The 24,319-nt window shown below is 36.7% G+C and overlaps 1 protein-coding gene across 3 annotated transcripts in view; it reads right to left on the bottom strand.

The window, feature by feature from the left end:
- The window catches only part of SLC7A6 (solute carrier family 7 member 6), a 28,631-nt gene extending 11,239 nt beyond the window's left edge, over positions 1-17,392 (bottom strand). The window contains exons 1-5 of one of the 3 annotated variants that reach the window (XM_013129838.3): positions 17,335-17,392; positions 10,639-11,211; positions 7,506-7,631; positions 5,549-5,693; positions 3,737-3,860 (exon numbers count right to left, since the gene is read on the bottom strand). In XM_013129838.3, coding sequence (XP_012985292.2) covers positions 3,737-3,860; positions 5,549-5,693; positions 7,506-7,631; positions 10,639-11,170 — 927 coding nt within the window. In that variant the 5' untranslated portion in view covers positions 11,171-11,211; positions 17,335-17,392. The other 2 variants (XM_031051946.2, XM_031051945.2) reach the window with 2 other exon arrangements.
- Between the last annotated feature and the right edge of the window lie 6,927 nt (positions 17,393-24,319).

The raw sequence follows: 24,319 nt of genomic DNA, 5'->3' as shown, positions 1-24,319 counted from the left end.
TTAAACAAAGGAAAGAGAGTGCACATCAACTGAAACAGAGTCAGAAGGTGGTAAAGATGCAAAAGAAAGCAATTTAAACATTCAGATTTCCTGTAATTCTTGGTTCAAGCACCATTCTGTTGATTGATTCTACTCAAACAGACGTAATTGTCTCCTTGTATTATTGGCAATGCCTTTTCTGGAAGAAAAACGTACCAGTGCAGTGCAAGGTCCAGTACGAAATTCTCTCTTCATCTTGAAGTCACTCAAAATCTTACGGCTTTTACTGAAAACAGCATTACTTTACTCCATTAATATACTGCATGCCTACTGCATATAACATGTCTCTTCTACATGGTCCACATTAAGATTACAGATCTCAGCTCCAACAATAAAAGTTTCTTTTTGTCTCCTTGAAGGTGCTGAACACCTTTCTCAGGTGTTCATGCTGTTCTTAGTATTTTCAATAGTTAGCTGTAGAATAAGAGTTCAGTGGTTTCCAAAGTCTCTTACCTTCCTCATAATGAAGATTATTATGTAGCACTCTTTTGAGTTCTAGCTCAGGTTTTCAGCTTGGCCTTCAAAGCCAGAGAACTTAACCTAAGTGGCAACAGAAGTGCTAGCTCCAAGAAAGCAAGCAAATGACTTGCTAACCAGCTCTCTTCTAAATGCAACTGCCTGGCCCAATGAAGATTTCTTCCATGATAAAGTTTAAAATGTGCATTTCATCCAAAGGAACCTTAGCGGAAGGTGTCAATGTGAGCAAACAAGAGGGACATGACACCAGCAGCCAAAGAGAAGATTTTCCTCTTCAGAAAAGAAACCAGTGATTGGCCAAATGAAGGAAGGGAAGTAATACCCAAAAGGTCTAAGAGTAACTTCAGAAATTCTGACTGAATTCAGTTAGAAGAAAGACACTCATCATTTGCTAAGCTATATGTCAAAGAATAATAAACCAGCTAAAACACAGCCTCGCCTCACACATTCCTCATTTACTGAGGAAAAAGGCATGTTGACGCAAAGAAAGTCTGCTCTTCAATATGAGCACATCAGGGTAAATTGGATTGATCAAATGGCCCTCAAAGATGCACTGAAGTAGTCACCTTTTTCCCAACTCTCCCAAAGAATCTGTACAGCTTCAAGAAAGATAACAGCCAGTTATTATGCAGTACAACCATTTGCTTCAACCAGGAATCATTTTTAGGTATTCCAAGTAAAACACTTGTTTCCTGCTATAACAGGCTAAATTGGAAGATGAACTTCTAGAGCATGCCTACAGCACTCCTCTACTGCAATCCAACCATCCATAAGCATTCAGCACAGAATCTCACTAGAGGTAGTACAAAGCAAAACACTGCTGAAAGTATGTGTAGTGCATGTGTTACATCCTGAGCATCAACTGTTCTGCTATACAGACATCCTATCAGAAGTCCACACTACTTGCTAACGTACTGGCAGATCAAGCTTAAAGTTAGCTTCATAAAACTGGATAATTAAATTCACATCACAATGAAAAGGAATCTTTAATGTGTCATGTGTTAAATATTAAACTTAAGCTGCACCTTCACCTTATCATTCTAAAAGAAATATAAGTAGTGATAATCAGAAGACCATTGTTTGCCAGCTGATGAGACACCTCAGCAAAAACGCCTTTAGATAGAACAGTAGTGCAAGTATTTGGCAATCCTGGAATCTATTGAAAAAGCACAGTTCTAGACTTTCAAAGCAAGTCACTTGTTTAAGTTGCATTAAAATTAGCACAACAAGCAAATCCCCTAATAACTTTCAAAAAAAAAGTGTATTTTTTCATTCTTATCCTGATTGCAAAATATCTCTGCATGTAATTAGACTGACTAAAGACTTCATATAAATTCTTAAGTTTTCCTTTTTCCTCCTCAATATCTAGATGCATCCTGTACTAGACAGGAAGACCTGACCTAACCAGTTCTGATTATTACCATTTCTTGTAAAATTACACAGCATGTGTCTATACATAAATGCATACACACAAACAAAAACAAATATATACTCACTTTAGGTCAAAATCAATGTCAAAAAACAACTAAATGAAGTGTACATAAAGTAATAAGCATTTAGGTCTGGGTTTCACACGTGTAGTAAGGTTCAAGCATCTGACATCCCTCCATCTGGCCACCAATTGTTGCTGCAGTGCTACCACTTGTTGTGTACGGTAACATTGGACAGGCCCACAGTGAATCATTCCCCCCACCTCACAGGATGGATCAGTTTTCCTTATCCTATTTGCCACATGGCTGTATAAACCTCTGTGATGACAAAGTGCAGGAGCAGTAGAGCAGGCACAGAATACTCTGAGGGGATAGGCTGGATAGGAGAATAATTTCATTGCTGTCAAAGGAATGTATTTTCCAAGTCTTTGTTAACAAAAAGCAATCTCATGTTGCTTTACAGAAGTCACGACGGACAGTGGATTGTGCACTGTCTTTTAGTTTTATCTAGATTAATTAAATTATAGACAAGAATTAAAAATTTCATTATCAGTCACTGGAAGGTACTTTATAAAGCATACTGTAGCCAACAACAGAAATAAATATTCCTGGAGATTTTATTACCCCTTACAGCATATGCTTATTCAAAATCAAATATTCTCTGTCCTTTTCTTGCTTTGTTTTCTTCTAAAGTATTAAGTTTTTCACAATATATTTTATGACAACTTTGTATTCCCATATTCTAGCTAAAAAGAGGCAAAGAATTAAAGTTTATTTCAATAAATTTTGAAATAAACATCTACATAATTACATGTGAAATAACACATATAGCCCACATTTTGAAATCTTACATCAAACACAAATATTTGTCAAGTATGAAGGAAATTCAAGTAAGTGCTTTTGCGGAACCATCTGCCTAAAATCTGCAACAAGAGTTTGCTGATTGCTAAGCCATGGTTTTTAATCATAATAATACTCTGTGGGAACATACTGAATACTTCCTTTATTTGATGTATTTAAAACTCTCTGTCCATTGTCTAACTACTTATATTTTAGAAGCCAGTTAGGAAAGTAAAATGAAGGAAAGCTATTTTTTTCTACCAATTTAAAAAAACAGAAGAAGATTAAATTTTCCAAGTCTCAACTCTAAAGGACACAATAATCAGAACTACCCAATTAACTCACTAGCTACAGGGCAATAAAACCCTTCACTCTGTTTAATAATTAGCTTTAAGTATAATACATGTTTTGACCAGCTTTTACTTTAAGAAGCTTATATATTTGAACTGGATTCAGATTTTCATCCATATAATAATGACTCTTAATATTAAAAGTTGTTAGAAATAATACACTGTTAAGTAAACAGTGACTTAAGTTAAAAGGAGATAAACCTTGTCATAGCTGAGCTGTAACACATCCATGTGCAGATATGCATTGCACCAATTATTAGCTCAACAATTCAGCTCAGTGCAGCTGTTCTGCTTAGTGCTTCAGCTTCCTAAACACTGCAGCATAAAGACAATTTATACTAATGAGTCTAACTTACAATCAGCTCAACATGCACAAGTTTAATTAGCATCTCTGCAAAATACACTAACAAGATGTATCTGTGCTTGTTTTACTAAATCTGTTAATATATTATTGTTATATGTGAATTCATTAACTGCTTTTCTATGAAAGATTATATTATTCATGATGAGCTGTTTTGTCCCCCTGTAATCAGGAAAGAGGGATTTTTCCTGGATTGTTCTTCAAAATAAAATGCATCCCTAAAAAGTGAAAAGTCTTACCACTGCCACAGCATCACTGGAAAGAACGGCTTCAACATCCAGAACTGTATAGTAAGCTATATTGGTCATAATATAGATAACAGTCACAATTGGCATAGACACTGCAATAGCCAGTGGCAGGTTCCTGTAAGACAAAAACAAAACCAAACCCCCAACCCAGGGGAAAAAAATCCATTAGTAACAGAATAAACTCGCTTATCTAAATTCTTTACCGTAGAGATTAAAAATAAATAAACAAATAAAGACAGAATAAAGATTTCAAAATATGTATCTCTGGCAGAGTTTTATTTCTTTTAAAACTAGAAATTCTAATGTATAATACTGGGAAAGAAATTAATATTTTGCAATACCTTAAAACTTAAATTAAGCCTAAAAATGGATTCTGTGCAAGCGCTCATCAAGCACCCTAGCCTCGGAGTTTCCAGACCCATAACAGCCTTCAAATTTACATGCTTTAAATTATTTCCTACTGGCCATGTTAATTACCACAACTAGAACACAAAAGGCAGAGCTCTGAGCCACTGCATTTATTCTCCTTAAGGATTGCTGCTGTTCTTCTAGCATCTACTTCTGCAAATGATGCAGGGAGATCAACTAAACCAAACCAAAACCCCAGTCTTCTCCTCTATACTCACTGCAGAAAACTAACTAGGTGGTGCAACTGCAGAAAACAGAGATGCAGAGGGCAGATCCAAAATTGCTACACAGCTGTGAATCTCAAGATGTGGTGTTCCTTACTAGCAAACACATCTAGAAAGTAGCTCAAAAAAAGTCTAGAGTAACATGAAAATCTCTAGATCTAAACAGGTACATTTTAATTCAAAACTGAGATATCACAGCCCTGAGTCTGCAGCTACACAGGGATAAACTGCAGATCAGAAGCAAACTTTCAATTTTAGGCTTTGGCTTTTCTCAGCCTTATTTTTCCCCAAAGCTCACAGGGACATTCAAATGTCCCAAAAGCGGAAGCAGAACTGAGAGTGCTACTCTCACATTTGCCCAGTTTGAAATCAAACACAGGATGGTGACATAGATCAGCATTTGCCACAAATATGGTTTTCAGTAACAATAAAAACAAACAAAGCAGAAAAATTAAATGCACTTTGGAAGTTTCCTCAAAAATTTCAAGAGACCCAAAACTCCAGCTGGGGCTGTCTGATGCTGTGGAAGCTGAAAAACAAACACACACACCACCACCACCCCACCCCCCCCAATAAATCAGTAAATTAGTAAATGGGAGTTCTGACGCTGCTTCCAGGTTGTACACTCACAGTCAGAGACCTGTGAACCTCAGTGAAGAGAAGAAATGGAATTAGAAAACCACTTAGAAATTAACTCAGAAATGTTACATAATGTAACAAAAAGGTGAAATGGCGTTTTAAGGACTTTGCATCACCCAATATTAAAGCCAAGGGCCTCTTTCAAATTTGATTTGTGGATTGTAACTTTTGACTGGACAAGCATGAGGGTACTATGAATCAAGTGAATATTAAAAACATTTAATTATTGGAGTAATTTTATGTAAGTCTGGAACATCTCATTATTCCCAAGAACAGGCAACACAGAAAGGTGAAATCTGAAGTTCACTTCACCAGCTTCAACTGTTACAAGAACGATGCCTATAAATAGCAGGTGTTCTTACCTTCCCCCCCCCCCGCCTTCTTTTTAATGGCATTTAACGAATCTTCACTAGTAGCTGTTCACAGCCTTATCAAGTACAGAGCAGTTCTACTCATTTCTGTATAAGCTCAGAACAGCCACAAAACAAGCAACTTGGGAACTATTCAGGTCTAGAAAGCTCAAATTGCTTACCTTTCTGGGTTTTTTATTTCCTCCGTTACAAAATTGAGTGTATCCCAACCAGAGTAAGAGAACAAGGCAGAGTAGAGTGCGAGGGAAATGTCTCCAACATCAAAAGAGGATCCCTCGAAAGAGTTCTCAAAGTGCGATGAATGTCCTGTGTGTGGAAAACATGTAGTGAGGTACAGGATAATAAAATAAGCTAGTAATTTTTTTTCTTCATTTTGGCACACAAATACAAAAAACCTAATTAAAACTAATTCTTTCAAAGTGCTTCTTAAACTCTTTTTCCAGTTCTACTCTGTGTGTCAGCCATGACAATAAGCATGGCATTTAGACTACTAAAAATTATGCTCTGTGGATGATACTGTTCTATAATTAAATGCTTTGTCCATAATGGCACAGTAAGTTCATGAACATTAAGTACAGACTAAGCTACAAACAATCAGCAATGACTCAGGCTAAGGGTATTTTATATAACATATATATTTACAATCTACTCTGTCCTTCTACATACTTCTAAGTTTTCAATCATTTAGCCTATTCAGAAAACAAATATTACAGATAATTTTGGATAACAACAAAAACAACAAAAAAACCCAGTAACTAAATAGAGTTTTAAGTTTCACCTTTGAAAAATAGAAAACCAAAGGCAATTAACAGAATGTAAAATATTATTATTACATGATAAAATTTTCCCAAGCTAAAAGAAAAAGTGCATGGGTCTTTTGCACCAGCATTTGTGAGAACTTGTGCCATCTTTTGACTTTAAGCAAGTCAAGACAAACTCATCAATGGCATTTTTTATATATTCAGACTAATTTACATATACAGGCACACCTGAACAAAAACACCCAATAGAGAAAGGTGAGTTACTATGTAATTCCAAAACATGCCCTGCACTGTGCATCCTGAAATATTTAGACTTCATCAAAATGAGCCAGGGAAGTATTTCAGGCCTCTAGAATATTTTCACTTATTTCTCTTCCCCACTTTTTATCCTCAAAAGACATGTGCTATTGCACAGACACAGGCAGAGTAACTGCTGAGTTAAAAACACAGAAGGGAGACAATGTCAAGGAAATTAGTAGTGAACAAGCTCAGTATCTACAAAACAACGGATGGACAGGTGTGCTAAGGATTAAGCACCCCAGCATGCTGCTCACATATCCTTGCTCCATTCAGAATAATTATCTTGCTCATGGACTTTCAACAATAACTGGTTAGAGCAAAGGACACAACCTGCCAGGAAAGACCTTTATGGCAGCTTTGAAAGAAGGGTAATTTTTTTTTAAGCTAATACACCAATAAATTCTCCCTAAAGCAAGGGCTAAGAACAAAACTAAATTCAGAATTTCTCTAACTTGAATCCTTATTGCCAACACAGACACAAATTAAAAATAAAATAAATTAAAAAAAAATCCAAAACCCCAGCAACTTTCTAATTTTCAACAGCTATAAGAGAACTCGGGATATGAACAAAAAAGAGCTGAGGTTTTACAGACCTATTGGCATGTTCTTACAAATTTATTTTTGCTTTAATTTAGTCACTTTCAGACTTGCACAAAACTCATTTTGAGGGGAAAAAAAAAAAATTAGTTGATCTCATTGTAAAGCACTATGTTCCATACAGAAATCTACAGCTTTCTCTGCTCCCACTGTATTTTGCCAGCTCTGTATTTTGCTGTTTTCATTTCCTTTATTATTCTATACTGCAGGCTGTAAATTCCACAACACTGCTGAGCAATCAGTTACCTTCTTTTACCCAGTTCAAAGTCAACTGAGATAGGATAGCTTCTCATGATATAATGTCATGATAATGACTAACATTGGTATTACTGATGTTTTCAAAGTAGCTATATTATGCTCTACCAAGGCATTTAAGAACACATATGGAGGTATTTTACAGCCTTTAGCTACCCAGTTAAACTGATAAATACAAACCTTTGCTTTTATTTTATAAGCTTACCCTGGCATATTTTAACAAGTCCAGTTATGATGATGACAATAAGAGCAGTAACTTTAGCATAAGTAAATATATCCTGTACTCGTGTTCCCCATTTAACGTAGGCACAATTTATAAATGTTAGAAGACCTGTGAAGGGGAGGAGGGGAAAAAAAAAGAAAGAAAAAGAAATTAAAATACTATTTGAACAATATTTGGTTTAATCCATTATTCGAAGATTTTAAATCGGAATCTAAATATGCACTTACATGTTATACTAACACTTAGGTTAAATTCAGCAAAATACACACTGGTACTGAAACACTTTTTTAAACAAAACAGCAGGAAACAGATGTTCTAAACCTAATGTTTCAAAAGATGGAAGGGAAGAACCTCCTTTTCTCTGATTATATGCCCATTTTCTTAACACTACCCCTCATCAGCTGCACCCTGCAACTATCTTGAAGCTAAAGAAACCACTAAATGAAATAATTAATATTTATATATCAATACTGTTCTGATAAATTAAAGATTACCTAGAAATTCCTTTAGGCAAGCAAAATAGTGTTTAAGAAAGTTTTTTTATCCTCCCTTGTTAGGCTGAGTTCAACATCCATGGAGTTTTTGCAATACTGAATATGGTTACAGGCAATTCAATAATCTTTTCCAGTTGTATTATACTGCATTACTAAGTGAAGTTAAAACAGATCTGACCAAATAACATTAGAGCTAATGTGATATTAATCTGTACTTTTAAGAACTGGTAGTAAGTAATGACTATCCTGAGTGCATTTCTCCCTCTATCCCAAAATAAATTAGTGTCAAGACCTATTTCACAATATTGTAATGGAACTTGAAATTAGACTCAAGTCAACAGATTTCACAAATTTTAGTAACAGTGGCTGACTATACTTACTCACATGGTCAACTTCCCCAATAAACACTTTTCAAACTTGTTTAAATATGTTGTTCTCATGGCTTTCAACTTTTTGGTTTTGCATTTATTATTTTTTCCTCTAATGGAGAGCTAGCCAACCTCTGCCTGTACTCAAATGCTGAATACAGAATATGATTCACTATCTTCAGTTTTCTTTACTGAACAAAACACATGTATTTGCTATCCAGATTATAATTACATTATACATTCTTACCAGGAAGTTTAAGTATTACCCCCAAATCTCAGGTTTTTCTCTAGCTAGTGAAGCAGTGGTTATTTTCTACTGTACTTTTTATCTCCAAACAGTTTTCTTGCACTATGTATTTTAAATATGCATCTAAATGAAAACTAAACTTGATTGTTTAAGAAGTAAAGGAAATAGCAATCAAGAGTAAATTAAAAGATCTGATAAATCATTTCCTTTCCCATAATCCGAGATTAATGTGACACTATTAAGATAAAAGTGTACTTAGCACAGTTACCAAATAGAAAAGTAATAATTTATAAAAGATAACAAAGGAAAGGTAATGATCTCAAAAGTATAGCACTGTTATACCAGACAGTCCAGCCAAGTGGAATAGCTGAATGAGATTCCATTGAGCTTGGCATGATGAGGGGAAAAAAACAGTTGCATCAAATTTCAAGTCAGGACTGCTGCGGCTGCCAAACAGCTCTCAGGAAAAACAACAACCCTGCTTGGTCTCTGCTATTCAGTTTTCATGATCAGTAATATCTATGGCGCATTTGCTCACAGGGTTTATTTCAGCCTTTTTTCTTTTTCTTTTTTTTTTTTTTTTAAGCAGCTTTCACTAGAAGTAACTGTTAACTCCTTATTTTAGTGAGTTAGGGCTTGGTCTGTCTCTCCTTCAGATTAAATGCTACTTTGTCTCTGGTACCTAAAAAAAATTTACTAAGAAACTGAGTAAGCCACATCTCCTCCCTCTTTTATTACAATTATTCTCTCTTGCTTTTCTCAACTTAATTATTGTTTAGCTATTTAGAAGTCCCTGAGAACTTTAGTAAACTGCCAAGTTTAGTTCTGCAACACCAGATGCCACCCCCATTGCCAAAATGAGTCTTATACAGCATTACTTATCAGTAACACTGATCTCACACTAGATCTAGTATTGTTATTGCTACAGTTTAAAAAAGAAACCCCACAACAAACCCACCAATTCTCACATACAACCTGTAACTTAACCAGTGTTAAGCCTTCCACTCCCAGCAACTTAATTAATATATTACAACTCATACCTAGAGCTAAAGATTTGACACACAAATCCTGTCAGGCCAGGGAGAACCACAGGCCTTAACAGAACAGCTAAATGAAGTTGTAGAGTAGGGGTGAGTTTCAGCACTAACACCTACAGCAGGAGATAACAAGCAGTTAAACCCTAAAACGGACTGTTAAAGAAAGTTGTTCCACCTATATGATAGTAATCTCGCCATCATGTCTCCACTAAAGAGAATGGTGCTAAATCCTCTCTCTGAGCAGCACGTGTAGAGGACATCACATTGTCTTTCTACATCTACACTGGAAATGTAAAATATGTACATAAATACTTTTAATAGGAAATACCTAAAATTAAGTAAGACACACACAGTGCAATCATACAGTTTCATGCTTTTGATACAGCAGAACAGTCATCATTTGAAGCAGGTGGACATTGTTCCCCTGTACTGACCAACAGAGCTGGCTGATTTTTTGTTTTATGTGCACACAAAATGTTGCTTTTCAAAACATCTTTACAACAGGTACAATTAATCATAAGCATTAGGAATAATCCTGAATAAATGATCTTTTGAAATCCTACTACATTAAGTATTTATGTATGTTTATATTGAGAGGCTATTGTAAAATATTTTACACCAGAATTTATAGCACAAGAGCTGTTCTACAGCAACTCTTAGACCAGACCAAGAGGACCTTCAGGTTTGACTGAATATACCTTTGAGGGAAAACAAACTTTTTCCCCTATTTTTGCATGTAAGTAAACTTGAAAGAGTTAAATACCTTGTTCTGCTTCCGAATGAGAAAATGATAATTCATTGACTGAACACCTGCAAGTAATTCATGTGCTGGGAATTCTTCTTTTCCCACTGTAAGTCAAACCATTTCAAGTTCAGTATGCAGCAACTATGAGACTAGCTAGGATTTGCTTTAATAAAACTTAACCCTGGATAAAAAAGTTATCACAGTAAATTTCAGGAAATACTTACATTCACAAGCAGCTGCTATGAGACGGCAAGCCAAATACGGAGGATCACAAGAAGGGAAGAAAGGCTGAACTATGTAGTTAGCAAAGGTGATGGCAATAATTGCCTGGCTAGTTGGTTCAACAATTAGGAGTGAGGTCCATAAACGAATAAAAGCAATGAAGCTCCCAAAAGATTCCAAGATATATGCATAGCTAGCTCCAGACTTTGTAATAGTGGTTCCGAGTTCAGCATAGCACAAAGCTCCAAAGACTGAAAAAATCCCTCCAATTGCCCAAATTACTAGAGACAATCCGTAAGATTTGCTGTAGATGAGAACTCCTTTGGGAGAGACAAAGATACCTGAACCAATCATGTTGCCTACTATAAGGCTTATCCCATTTATCAAAGATATTTCTTTCTTCAGTTGCATTGTATTTTGTTTTCCATCCTGCATTTCACAGCAGTCACTTGGATCTGTCCTGTCTGATTTATTTACTGGGCTGTATTCAGCCAGTGAACTATGCGACTTCGTATAATCTGTCCTTTCTCCCATTCTGGAAAAACTGTGAATTCTCCACGACTCCAAATCACAATCTAAAACAAAACACAGACAGCTAAATTATAACATTTTTTTATCCCAGGACTTTCTTGCCAAGTCTTCTTTACACCTCTTTACGCCACAGTTTACAAAGGTTGTTTCATATATGTTCCTACACAATGGTAAATTCATGCATAGTTAAACAGAAAAATCAACACATACAGAGCAAGAGACAAATTCCAATTAACTTAAACTCAGAAAGGAATTTGTACCTTTGGAAAAAACAAAATGAAACAAAACACCCAGACAACCAAAACCATAGGAAGGGCAGTATTTAACGACTCCAGTGTTGAAAAGGAAGAAAGAATGGATGGAAGCAAAGAAAGGTGATATAGAAAAGCAAGCACTGTAAAACCAAGTTAGAAGTTCTAAGCATGATCATAGATTTACTGCAGTACTAAAAGATTAATCAAATTATTGTACTTGTAAGTTACGAGTGATCTAATCAGTTGTGCATGTTGTTAGCGCAGTGTGTAGGCTCTCAGTAAGGGCAATGTGAAGAGATACCAGAATCCCCTTGATTCAGCTCTTTACTTTTAACTGATTCTATAGTTTGCTCCCTCCCCAAAACTGTTCCCAGTTCCCACTGCCTCATTTCTTGGAGTTATCTAAGGGTGCAGCCTGCATGTGAAAAGAACCCACAGTAGTTTAAATCCAAATTCCTCCATTAGCAACTGTATTTAACACTATTTAAGAACAAAGAAATTAAATAAACTTTTTCCTCATCTTCAGAAATGACCATTTAGAGAAGAGCCAGGAAATTTTCCCATGCCTTCCAAAAGCAAGTTAACTGCTTAATGACATTTACTAGCACAAAAATATACTGACAATTAGCTGCAATCTTGAATAAGGCCCATTTTATATATGTTCAAGTAAGAAATAAACAATTCAAGGAACAGTCTTGTATGGGAACCAGCTTAAATTGCAGCTGTACCTTTGCTTACTATGAGCTACTTAAAGAACAGGGCCAACATAATTACGAGGATGCACTAAGAGTCATTTGCCCTGCCCTTCACTAAACCCTCAGTGTATTCTTCAGCCATTTACTATAGACAGAAATATCAGTTAGAATAAAGCAGCTGATTGGGGGGGTGGAGGGGGTGGGGGGGGTGGTGGAGGTGTGGGAATAATTTTGCAGCTTTTTTGGGGTAGCACTAAATTTACAACAGGTCTGTTATTCCAACAATAACCTTATCAACTAAGGGAACAACAAACATGAGTATGGGGACTTTGAAAGGGCAGTATGCAATCAGCCAAGCTACAGATGTATCAATGCATCTAGTAATATATGAATATACAAAGTTTTGCTCATGCAGAGGCACTCGTTTCTGCAGGGAACTCTCTGTAATCATACTCTTCTTTTACCATAAAGCAACACCTTATAGTGCAGTATAGAAAATCTGACCTGACACCCCTGAACCTTTGAAGAGATGAAAATACTAAAAATTATTTTCAATCTATAAAAAAGTAACTTACATGGAAATAGAGTATGAATCATTTACTGAAACACATTACATCATTCATTTCCAACTCGTGAATATTCTAGCTTTTCCCACATTAAAATGGAAGCTGTGCTCTATTAAATAATGTAAAATGAGATCCTCAATCTGTTTAGTGAGATGCCTTTCTTTCCCTCAGTATTTAAAAACGTTTAAAGGTGGTTGATTACTAAATACATATTTTATCACTGGTACAGGAGTCAACATCTTATCTAGTGTCACACATAAAAGCAAGCAAATTTCATGCTTTTAATTAGACTAAAAATTTTCAAACTTCCAGAAATTAAATCTGCTGTTTCAGAACTTAAAAATTTTACAGTTATTATGAAGTGCCTCTGATAAAATTAAACTAATTGAGGGAGAGACATCCACACAGTTTTTACAGATAACTGTGCTCAAAACTGCAATGGAAGACAAAAGCAAATTCATGTCACCACCTTGTTAATGGTCCTTCTTGTTATTATCTCTTACACCTATCTTGTGCAAAATTCATGCTGGCTGATTTTCTGTAACTGGTTTAGAAGAACTAAGTCTTCAAAAAAGCATGTGACTTGTGAGCTTGTAAGGTTATTTCGTTTGCTTTACAAGAGAAAGTTTAGTTATTAGTGTGTAAGTGAATATAAATTGTTATACTAATCCATTGCAAAATATGATGCAGTCATGAGAAAGCACAGATGTGTAAATCTGCAGGACAACTAATCAAAGCAGATGTCTTCATGACTAATTTGACTGAAAGAAGTGGATGTAAAGAACACTTGTGTCTCATAAACTCCAACTTGAGTCTTTTAATTTTCATTTTGACTCGGACAGGACATTATTTGCACAGGTATTTCAAAAGGCAAATCAGTCTGAACAAATGTCAGCAGAAAAAAAAACCCAAGAATATTACAGCTATTACTATGACACCTGACTGACAAGTTTGAAAATATGCCATATTCATTCTTCGCCCTTCCAGCTAAAGGACAAAACTGAGTAATATGTTGAGAATTGACTCACGGATGTAAAATATAATTTTCGTGATATCTATACAGCTTTATGATTTCTTGCTCCACATAGCCGAAATAGAGTTAATTTTCTCCTGAGTGGTACTTATTTGCCAGTCAGTGTCAAACCACACCACCATTTCCTCCTACAACACTTTTCAAAGAATGACTTGTTCAGAAGCATAAACATTATTACTTCGAATACCCAGGTATTTTCATTATTTGATTCAAATCAATCAGATCATTCAAATCAAATCAAATCTGCTGTGTTCACACACAGCAGTTTTGCACTAAGAGTGAACGTGATATGCCTCATGGCCTGAAGTTCAGAGGTACATTTAATTACCTATAACTACAGACCCTGTCACTGTTCAAATGCCTCCACTTCAATTACCAGCATGTGACTGTAGTTCTGTATTGTCACTGATGACTTTGAATGCTTCTTGCCCTGCTCTACCCAGGGAAAAAACAACCACAGTATTGCTCAACCTAGGTTGTTTTGTGTCCCAATATTCTTTCTTCCTCTTCGAGTCTGCTTTTTTTTTTTCCATATCTCAGGGATCTGCTGATAACTAGGATTTGCATGAAGGCTGTGCAACAGATCACTCAAGATTTGGCACTTCGTTCTCCTAACTTTGTTTGGTTTATATCCTTAAAGCCTTCAGGGCAGGAATTGCTTATCTGCCCAAGCTGTGTGTTTTGTTACACGACCTCTATGATACAAACAAACTATTGGCAGTTTTTTCCTGCAACACTTCACTTAATCTTAACTGTAACTAAAGTCAGCAGCTTTGACCAACTGAAAAAAAAGAAAAAGAACACAAAAACCAAAACAAAAAACCCACCACCACCTAAAAAAGAAAACCAAAAACCCCACCTACAAAGGAAAAGAGAGGCAAAACCAGAGAAAACTGAAGCTATGTCAAGGTTAGCAATATAGAGGGAAAAAACACATATATTAAGATACATTGTTGACACAGAATGTCTTTTGGAAACATAAAAGAGGCTTGGAAGAGCAGAACCAGAGACAAATAGCACATACTGTCTAACATACAACAATCCTGCAACAATGCAGTTAATATAATTTAGAATGATTTCTAATGTTATCAACATCTTGCCACAAGACTGCTGTGGCTAATGCAGGCTTATGCCTTCACATAACCTAACACATAGATTTCCTCATTATTCACCCTTGGTGCAATACAAGTTTAACATTTTTTTTTTTTGCTAATCATTGCAGTTCTGAGGAATATTTTTGCTGATACCTGTAGAATTTTCTTACTGAAATGACACTGTTGTTCATAAAGAAAGCTTTGATATGAAATCAGGGCACTGACGTCAAATTAGGATCACTTCATTGTCTCTCCAAAAATATACATTCTGATAAGGCCTATCACACTTTGGCCATGTACCAAATGAGCTAATAAAGACTAACATGGAGTTAGCAAAGCACTAACTGTGGTTACAGGGTGGCTCTCCTCTAAGAGAGGAGAAAGAGGAACCATCTGCTAAGACCCTCTCTTCCCCCCTGAGCAGGACAGCAGCTGACCTGTCATTTGTTCAGCTTGGGGTGAATCTGCAAGTGAGTTAATGACCAATGAGAAATACCAAACTGCTAAAAGCTTACTATGTTTTGTTGTATTCTTATACAGTACCTGCTCATTAGCAAAGATTTCCAGTGTTCTTGCCTATGTCTTAGGTAGCTGTCTTGCATAAAACACCTCTTGTAACATCGCACTACATATATACTTTGACTCATATTCACATATACCAGCTGTAAAACTCCTATTTTTGAACACAAAGACTGGCCCTTTGGGTAAGAGTCAAGATTGCCCTACACAGGCAAACAGCATGAAAGTCTTCAGGGACTTGAGCACCAACAGAGCAAAGGTTGTTAAGTCCCAGAAATGCCCACTCCTTGCAGTGTATATATTTAGGCACCTAACAGTCTTAACACTGAAGTGGGAAAAGCTTAGTTTGTCTAGTCTGTTTTTCTTGTTTCTGGCGAAAACAAGAATCACTTCTTCACTATAGATACAGTTAGCAGACAGGATGTAATGTAAAGATCTAATCTGTTCAAGCAAGTATTTTGGGCTCACAGCTATCTTTAGAGCAATAAAAACCAAACTGATAAAATAGAAATGGTTGTAACATCAATATTTTTTAAAATGACAAGATAAGTTTATTATGTAAAAAGGTATGAAAGAGAATACCAGTGACACAGCTGCACAAGAGATGTTCAGCAAATGCACATACTACCCACATGTTTAGACAAATCCTAAATAAAGCTATGAACATTCAATGAGGGAAAGACCTATAATCAGCTCACAAACAGATATTGAATTACAATGTCTCAGAAACTTTCAAAATTTCCTAAAGTACTAATCCTAGACAAATCCACCTCAGTAACATTAACCTAGATTTCAAACCAAGCCACTTCAAAGTTAGGGAACTGTGCTAGCTAGATTGGAAAATAGTATGCCACTGTAACCTTCACATTTGTAATCTGTATTTCCAAAGAAAAAATAGAAACAAGCTCTCAACAAGTGACTTTGTGGTAGGCAAGTCTTGGTTTAGACAGAAGCAAGGCTGAGAATTCATGAAGCAGCTGCAATGAGAGGTACATCTGAAGACTTTTATACAATAAGCCCCAGGTAAAAACAGAAGATTGTTAAACTATTTCATATTATTTTTTATGCTGGGGCACAGAAGTGGAAACCTCTCCAAAAGGAGAAAAGCAATGTCAGAAAGCACATGCTTACCTACAAATCTACACCCATGTGTACTCTTCAGCTGCAATTTTGAGTCATACCTAATCATGCTGCATTTAATGCGTGTCACTTAGAAAACACATAAACAACCAAGATCACTACCAAATGCCAGTAAGCAAAGGAATGCTCGCCTGAGGGTACTGCTAAATCCACTTCAGCCTCCTGCAATAGTTAATTAACAGAACAGTTATAATTACACGCACCCGCCACCAGAAAACATCCTGCTACAAGCCGAGCGGAGAACGTAGCCTTATAATTCGCCTGCTGCCAAACTAAATACAACACGTGGCTCCAGAAAGCCTCCCTCAAGCCGACATGTGCGCGACATGACGGGCTGTCACATGCGGGAACGCCTTGAGGAGACCGGCCCTCAGGGTCGCGCTGCGGGAGGGAGGAATTGGGCTCATTTCACCTCAAGGTGGTTGCTCCTCCCTCCACAGATGGCGGTTACCCTGTTTTCCCTACAAAATAAGAAAGGTTTAGGCACATTTTACGCCTCCTGGACACCCCCAGGCGGGAAGCGGCTTGCTCTGCGCCTTGGGCATAAGGCGAGGGCAAGCCGCTTCCCGCCCGGGGCTGTCAAGGATGAGGCACCCACAGGTGGCTTTCCTGAAGCACTCCTAAAAAACCTCAGAATTAAATCAAATATACACGGCATTTGTCGCACTGCCACCCCTCACCGGCAGCCGAGGCTGGCCGGATGCTGCAGAGGAACGCGATGGGAACGTCCGGGCACGACGCACCGCGCCCTGGAAGCCAACCCGACCCAAGGTGGGACAGAGACCGCGCCCCGCCGCGGTGCCGATCTCCGGAACCTCGCCGGCGGCTGCAGCTGCGCGGCCGGCAGCTGTGGCGGCCAACGTTACCTCCCCTCCTGCCGGCAGCGCCGCTGGTGTTCTGAGGATGCTCACTCGTTGCCACAGAGAAACGTCATGGCGGCTGCTCCGCCCCTGCCGCGCCGCTCGGCGTGCCCTTCCCGGCAGGAGGAGGAGGAGGAGGAGCGGGTGCTCACGTTGCCTCCCCCCCGTTTGCCTGGTGGGAGTCGCGGTCGTTTGCTGGAGAGGCCATATCCCTGGCAGCTTACCTAGGTCTGAGCGTGCTCTGCATGCACATGCGTTTGTTCCTAAAACAGGGACAAATAAAGATTTACAGTGCTGTAAAAGAGCAGGGAAACGCGAACTATAACCTGTAATACCCGCAGATGTGCCAACAAATAAGATGGTGGAGTACAGTTCTGTGGCCCCGAGGCTTACCCTTCTAATTGCCATACCATATCCTCTCTCAAAGGTTGCTTGATTGATCGAGGCGTGGTTTTTTTCCCTTCATTGTCACAGACAATCGGCATACAAAGTGTCTGCTGCCCTCTGTATCTCCAGATATTTCTTACATTGTACTTGGTCAACAATGAAGTTTGTTGGTTTTTGGGTTTTTTGGTTGGTGTTTTTTGGGTTTTTTTTGCCATTTTGGGTGTGTGTAGTTTTTTTTATTCTTTTTATTTTTTTAGAAAATCTGTTATGAAGTGGGGTTTTTTGTTAGAAGTTGACTTTTTAGCTGAACATATTGGAGAGAACTACATTAGGCCTAATCTCCGAATTATGCAGCACCTTTACAGGTCATAATCTGAAGTAAACTGGTCATTTGAGCTCTTTAAATATCTTGGTTTCAACTCTCTGTGGCTTTTGTCGGTTTAGATCTTGTGCAAGTACAGGTAGAGGTAACTATGCTAAATCTATTGCCACCTAAAACTACTGACAGTGTTGCAAAGCAGCAGACAAAACCTGTCTGCCTTCTTTTGTGAGCTTAACAGCCCCCTTGATACATGATTTCATTGTTTTTAAGTCTCTTACACAGAAATGGTAGAAGATAAAAAATGTAGAAGACATCTCCAGAATATAACTTAAATGTCTACAATGTTAAACTGATTGATTGTCATTATAAAGATAATAAGAATCAGAAAGCAGTAATTAGATGGTAACAGTGTTTAGTCATTGTTACAAACATTGGTAGTGCTCCATTTTCTGTAATACTAGCACAACATCTTTCAGGTAGATGGGTACTTACAACAGTCTCACACATACTGTTTCCACTAGGATTTTATCTGATGCTAATTCAGTTAAGATCACATCTCTTTCAGTTCAAAGTCAAACTGAGTTTTGGTCTGTGAGTTTTGCCCTCTGCTTTTTTTTTTTCTCTTTTCTTTTTTTCTTTTTCCCCCCTAACTTACAGTCATTGTAGAAAATGTAATTCAACTCAAAAAACTTTAAGAATAAACAGATTAAATCCTCCTAAGCAAACCAAAATTTGCACCAGATTAAGGAAACCAAACCCACAGGATATTCATTAAATGGTCCTATAACATGACAGAGCCAAGGTAAAAATTGCTGTTAAATCTCAGTGAATCTGAAGCTCAGTCATCAGCTCTGTGCTTGTTAGCAAGTTCCTTCCGGTGTGCAGGGTGAATTTAAGCCTACCCCTACTGCATAAATCCCCTAAGAATGTGTTGCTCATGAACTTAATTCATGGAAGAGTGAGCATGTACTGTGCTCCTTGAAGATCAGCACTGAACATGTGTTGTTTATAATATAAGTAGTACTCATTGCTACGATTGCTACATAGAACTTACAGTACTAACTAGCATGGAGATGTTGCTTGCAGCCATGTGTTTGAGAGTTTATGTTGGTTTCTTTTCTAATTTTTCTATACAGAGTGAGTTTTAGTATCACTTTCATGCTTCTTTTGAAATGCACAGTTGTAGGATGGCTCTGTCTTGTCCAACTGCACTCCTATTTAAATAATCTGAAGATTAACATTAAGCATTCTTTTAAGGGAAACTTGGCTTCTTTATGCTGCAGGGTTGGTTTTTTTTTAAAAAACAGACTGTTAAATCAGCATCAACATCCCATCTTCTAATTTTATTTTTCCTGTCTGGTTCTGTTGCCCTTCAGGTACCTTTTCCTTCTCACTGCCTCAGGCATCCACTCTCATATAAGTTTATTATTTGCTTATACATATCTTTGCTGCACATAATTACAAGTTCTTTTTTATGCAGTGCTATCCATGCTGCAAAGCAGAAGTGGGTATAGATACCATCTACTGTATGGACAGAGTTTCAAATATTATTAGTAAAACTTTGCTAGGAGAGCAGACAAAACAGAAAAAAATCCAAATCTTAAGGTACATATCAACAGACTCCAGTATTTTTTCAGCATTATTTTGATGAATGTTCCAAACTTTGTTCATTTTACTTTGGTTCTGCTACTGTAATCTTCTTTATTACAAGCAGAATGAGCAGTACAGCATGTTTTTCCCAGACAATTTTAGGGGTTTATTTGGAAAAAATAAACCTTTGTAGTTATAATTATTTTTAAAGAAATGGTTTGTGTCAATGTTTTAGATTAATAAATCAAGCAACTCTGAGACTCTTTGATGATATAAATTGTCTTAGCTAAGTTGAATTAACTTCATAAGTATCTGGCTATTTATTAATGAGACTGGGTGAATCACTGGCTCACTTTTCTTGGAAAACAACATAGGAGTTAGTATAATTTTTTCACCAAGACTTAAAGAGCTGAAGGGATTTTCAAAGATAATGCTCTTTGTGTCTGTTTTGAAGGCTAATGAAAGTAATTATGTATAAGCTAAGGAGGATTTCCAGCTGTAAAAAATAGCTTCTTAAGAATATTGTTTTCGTGTTTCATGTCCCAACTTAATATGTGGGTATGCTTAGATATGAAGTCCTTAGTGGTAATGTTTGTAACTCAGTTTCAGAGTATTTAGATAAATTTCTTTTGGATGAGACATTTTGAAGACATCTGTTGGTGTTTTTTAAGGTTACGCAACTCTCGGCATTCTAATATGATTGCTCAGACTTTCTTCAAAACAGCAAAGTTCCTGTTACAGATTCTGCTATATTTTTGTCAGTCCTTTTTTAATATACTTTTGGTACCTCTCTCTCTCTGATTAAAAGCAGCAGCATGAAAGTTCGGATGATTCGGTTAGTAGTTGGCAGTAGTTACATTGATATCCTATTTGCAAGCAGCTAGGTACTAGGGGCTAACAGGGGCTGAAGCCAATGTCATGATTTTGTTTGTCTTATCATGCTAAGTCCAAATTTTGCAATTTAAATTCAACCAGATGTTCTTAGCAGAGCTACTTTGAATTCAGCATGCTGCAGTACAGCCAGTCAGTGCTGACCCCACTGATATATCTTTGCTTTTAGTGCACTCCTGTTACTTTTCTCCTAATTACTGAAGTACCCTGAAATATTTTTACAGTACAAATACATTTATGCCTTTTATAAAGGAGTTCCAACCAATTTTATTCAAAGAGCTTAAAATAGCACAGTACTTTACAGTGGTGGGAACAGTTATTGGGTGAATGGGTAAGGACAGCTTTTATTTGCAAACCTTTCAGACTTCTGCAGGATTCCACAGCTGCAAATTTAGCCTCTCTTTAAAAGTGAAGTTTTCCAAATTTAAACCCAAAGTTTTTTCTATAGAGATTTCCACACAATTCCCTTGAAGGTTAGGGAAGCACATGAGGATTTACTGCCAGTCCATTTGCCTTTGCAGTAAATAGGATAGCCCTATTAATGAGTTTAGTCTTTTGTCTGCCAACAGTTATTCCAATTTCTAATCCACTCTTTGCTAATATTAGAAGGTATTCAGCCCTAAAATTAAAATTATGGTTGGCTTTGCTGAATTTTCAGAACTGATTTCTCAGCAGTCTATTTATATGTGTTGTGAACTTTACTCCTTTGTTCTACACTTGGCGCTTGATTGCTTGGTACATACAGTGTCCCACAGAGCAAATCGTGGTGGACTAATTAGGATCCAGGAGTTTCCCAAGTTATGCAAGATCCCTTCAACTATGAAAAGCCTTTTCAGCTTCCAGTCACATACCATGAAGTGCCATAAATCAAACCTTTCAAAACACTCAAAGCAGTGTTGTGTGTACTTACAGGTATATTTTAGTTCCAGAAGAAAGTAGTTTCTTTTGTTAAAATTTGTGGCTGTTTTTTTCAGTACTATTTTTTCTTAGGATAAATCCCACAAGCTAAGGGCATTTTGGATACCTGTAACATTAATTTAATAAGACATGATCACTTATGCAACATTGGTGACATTGCTGTCTTTATTTTTTACATGAATTTCAAAGACTAATTGAAGTGAGAGCAAGCACTTGGGCTTCTATGTCAGAGCTCAGGCAATATGATAAAGAAAACTCAACCTCATGGTTATGGGTATCACATTACTGCTTGTGGAGGTCAGGGAGGTATTTTTACCTCTGTGTCACTGGTATGGAAAGACTCAGCTTATTTTGAAACTATAAGAGATGGCTAGGTTAATTGTTAAGATGGGTCATCAATGTTGTCTCATGCAACAGACTTTATGGTTGAGTCCTGTAAAGTGTCCTCACCTCACACGTCTGTCAATCACATAGGTTACTCGGTGTCACATGAAAAACTCTATTTGACCTTATTGTAAAGAACAAATTTTATTACTAAAGTGTTGTATCACTGGAGAAGTTCTTCTTTTGTATTATTCTGTGCTGGAAGAACGTACACTGTAGTTGTCCATAATGTTTTGTTATTAAAACAAAAAACATTCAGTGATTGTACTGAAACAATCAGAAGATAGCTGCATTACATGCTCTTGGGAGTTAGATCCAATATATACTATACAGTAAAATTACACCTGTGAAATTCTGATAATTCTGTTTTATTTTATTCTTTAAAAGGGCTTCATTTGTCCAGGAAAAAAGGTCTGTGATTAAATAGTCAGCTGCAAAAACAGATAAGAAAAATCCTCTCTACAAGCCCAGGCATGTACCTTGAAGTATCAAAGCTGTAGCAAACCTTTACCTCTGCAGTTGTCACTATGCACAGTAATTGGGACGGTTAATTGGCACTGTTATAAGCAGGAGAGGCCTGGCCACAGTGTATGCACCTTCTCTTGCTGATGAAGATCAACATAAGGAGCACTGAATAAGAAATGACAACTTTCATTGCTGGGAGCTAGTTTGGGCAGAGAAACTGACAGTTGTCATTGGATTAAAAAAAAAATATCTCAGCTCAGCTAAGAATATGGTGGACTTTGCAGGTACTGCATGATCTTAAAGGTTTCCTTCCAATCTAAATGATTCTGTGATTCTAAGAATGAATTAAATTGACATATTGATACACTAATAATGGAATAGCAGAAAACATTCCTACAAAACATTAAATATAACAGCTGAGGTATTCAAATCCCATTATTTGTCTAATCTAGAAAATGAAATTAAGACTATACAATTTGGGGTTCGAAAGACATGATGATATAAACCAGCATCGAAATCTCTCTTCTGTTGAATATTTCATTAATTCTGTACTTGAGAGATTTCTGTAAAACAAGTAAATATGCAGCTTTGCATACAATTAATTTTAGTGGAGAGAACAGGTTTTAGCCAGAGATGCCAGTCTGCATTTGAACCAGCTCTGCAGGAGCTGGAGCAGAAGGGAGGAGAAAAGAGTATTGGCTTGTTTTGCAGAAAGTTTCTCTGTGCTGAAATATTTATTTGGCTGTGAATCTCTTTGTCTCATACAGGCTTTAGGAAAGCTTGTCTGAGACATGCAATCAGAAAAACAATCAAATTTCTATGTGAGGTCATACCAGTTCAGCACAAGTAATGTTCCGGGTTTTGTCTATGATTTTGTTTGCATTTCAGCATTGTATGTCGTAAGTTCTTCTTTATGTTCCTGTGGTTTCATGAAAAAGAGGAAGGGAAATATAGTAACACAAAGAAAATCCTGTTGTAAAAATAGGCACGGGGGCAAGAGAAGTTTCAAGGTAGTAAAGAATCTTAAATAGTTTTAACAAATTTTTCTAAATAAAAAAGATTATGTGTTTTAGTGGCTCTCTTAGAAAATATTTAAGGGATTGACAGAAATCTTGTGTTACAAAGATCGACATTTTAATAAAGATGGAAAAGATTTTAATTGTATTTAAGAGATAACCAGCCATGATCTGTAGGGAAGCAAAAAGGTATGAGTACTGTCGTTTCTTTTTGGAAATTACTGAAACATTAGAAGGTGGAAATAATATCCATGGGTCTTTGATTAAGGTTTTCTCCATTCCATCTTCCTGATAGCTGACTTACTTACAGGCATATGATTTCACAGACAGATTTTAGTGAAATTAATTGTGGTTGAGTTACAAGGCAGTTATAAATACTCATGTAACTCCCAGCAAAAATACATTAATTTATGCCTTAAATCAGTTTAAACATTTGTATTTTTAATAAATAAACTGAGCAGGCTGAGGAAAAAGGCAAATCACTGTTATTTATATTCATTTTGTCAATTCAACAGCTCTTGTTCAGGTAACATAAAAGTTCCATGAATACTGCTAGTTGTTCTGGGTGTGGGAAAGGAGGTGATCTTCATAATGGCCTTTAAATCTTTTTGAGCATCTGCAGATAGGAAAAGGGCAAGAGACAGTTATCTTTTTACAAGTCAGCAAAAGATAGCTGCAATCAGCATCAAGAAGAAAAAGATAAAGTCAGAAAAATAACCATCTGCCTACTCCACTTACTGTTCCTTTAATAAATCTAAATAGCTTCATAGGACTTAAATATAATTTATCATTTTTAACATCTATTAATTCTAGTTTTGTCTTTTCTGAGTAACTGCAAGAGAGAGTTTTACTAATAACTTTGTATGATCAGTTCTGAAGTGATTTCTTTTTATTATTCTCTTTGTTGTTTCTGGAGTTTTTTATGTTATGGAGTTAGTTTGTTTTCTATTTCCCTACTGCAACTCAAGACATTTTTCACACTCGAGTCTTGTTTTTCCCCATAAATGCCAAAGAACAG

The sequence above is a fragment of the Melopsittacus undulatus genome, chromosome Z (genome assembly GCF_012275295.1).
Source record: "Melopsittacus undulatus isolate bMelUnd1 chromosome Z, bMelUnd1.mat.Z, whole genome shotgun sequence".
NCBI classification, from domain to species: domain Eukaryota; kingdom Metazoa; phylum Chordata; class Aves; order Psittaciformes; family Psittaculidae; genus Melopsittacus; species Melopsittacus undulatus.
This window is presented reverse-complemented; position numbering and strand designations above follow the sequence as displayed.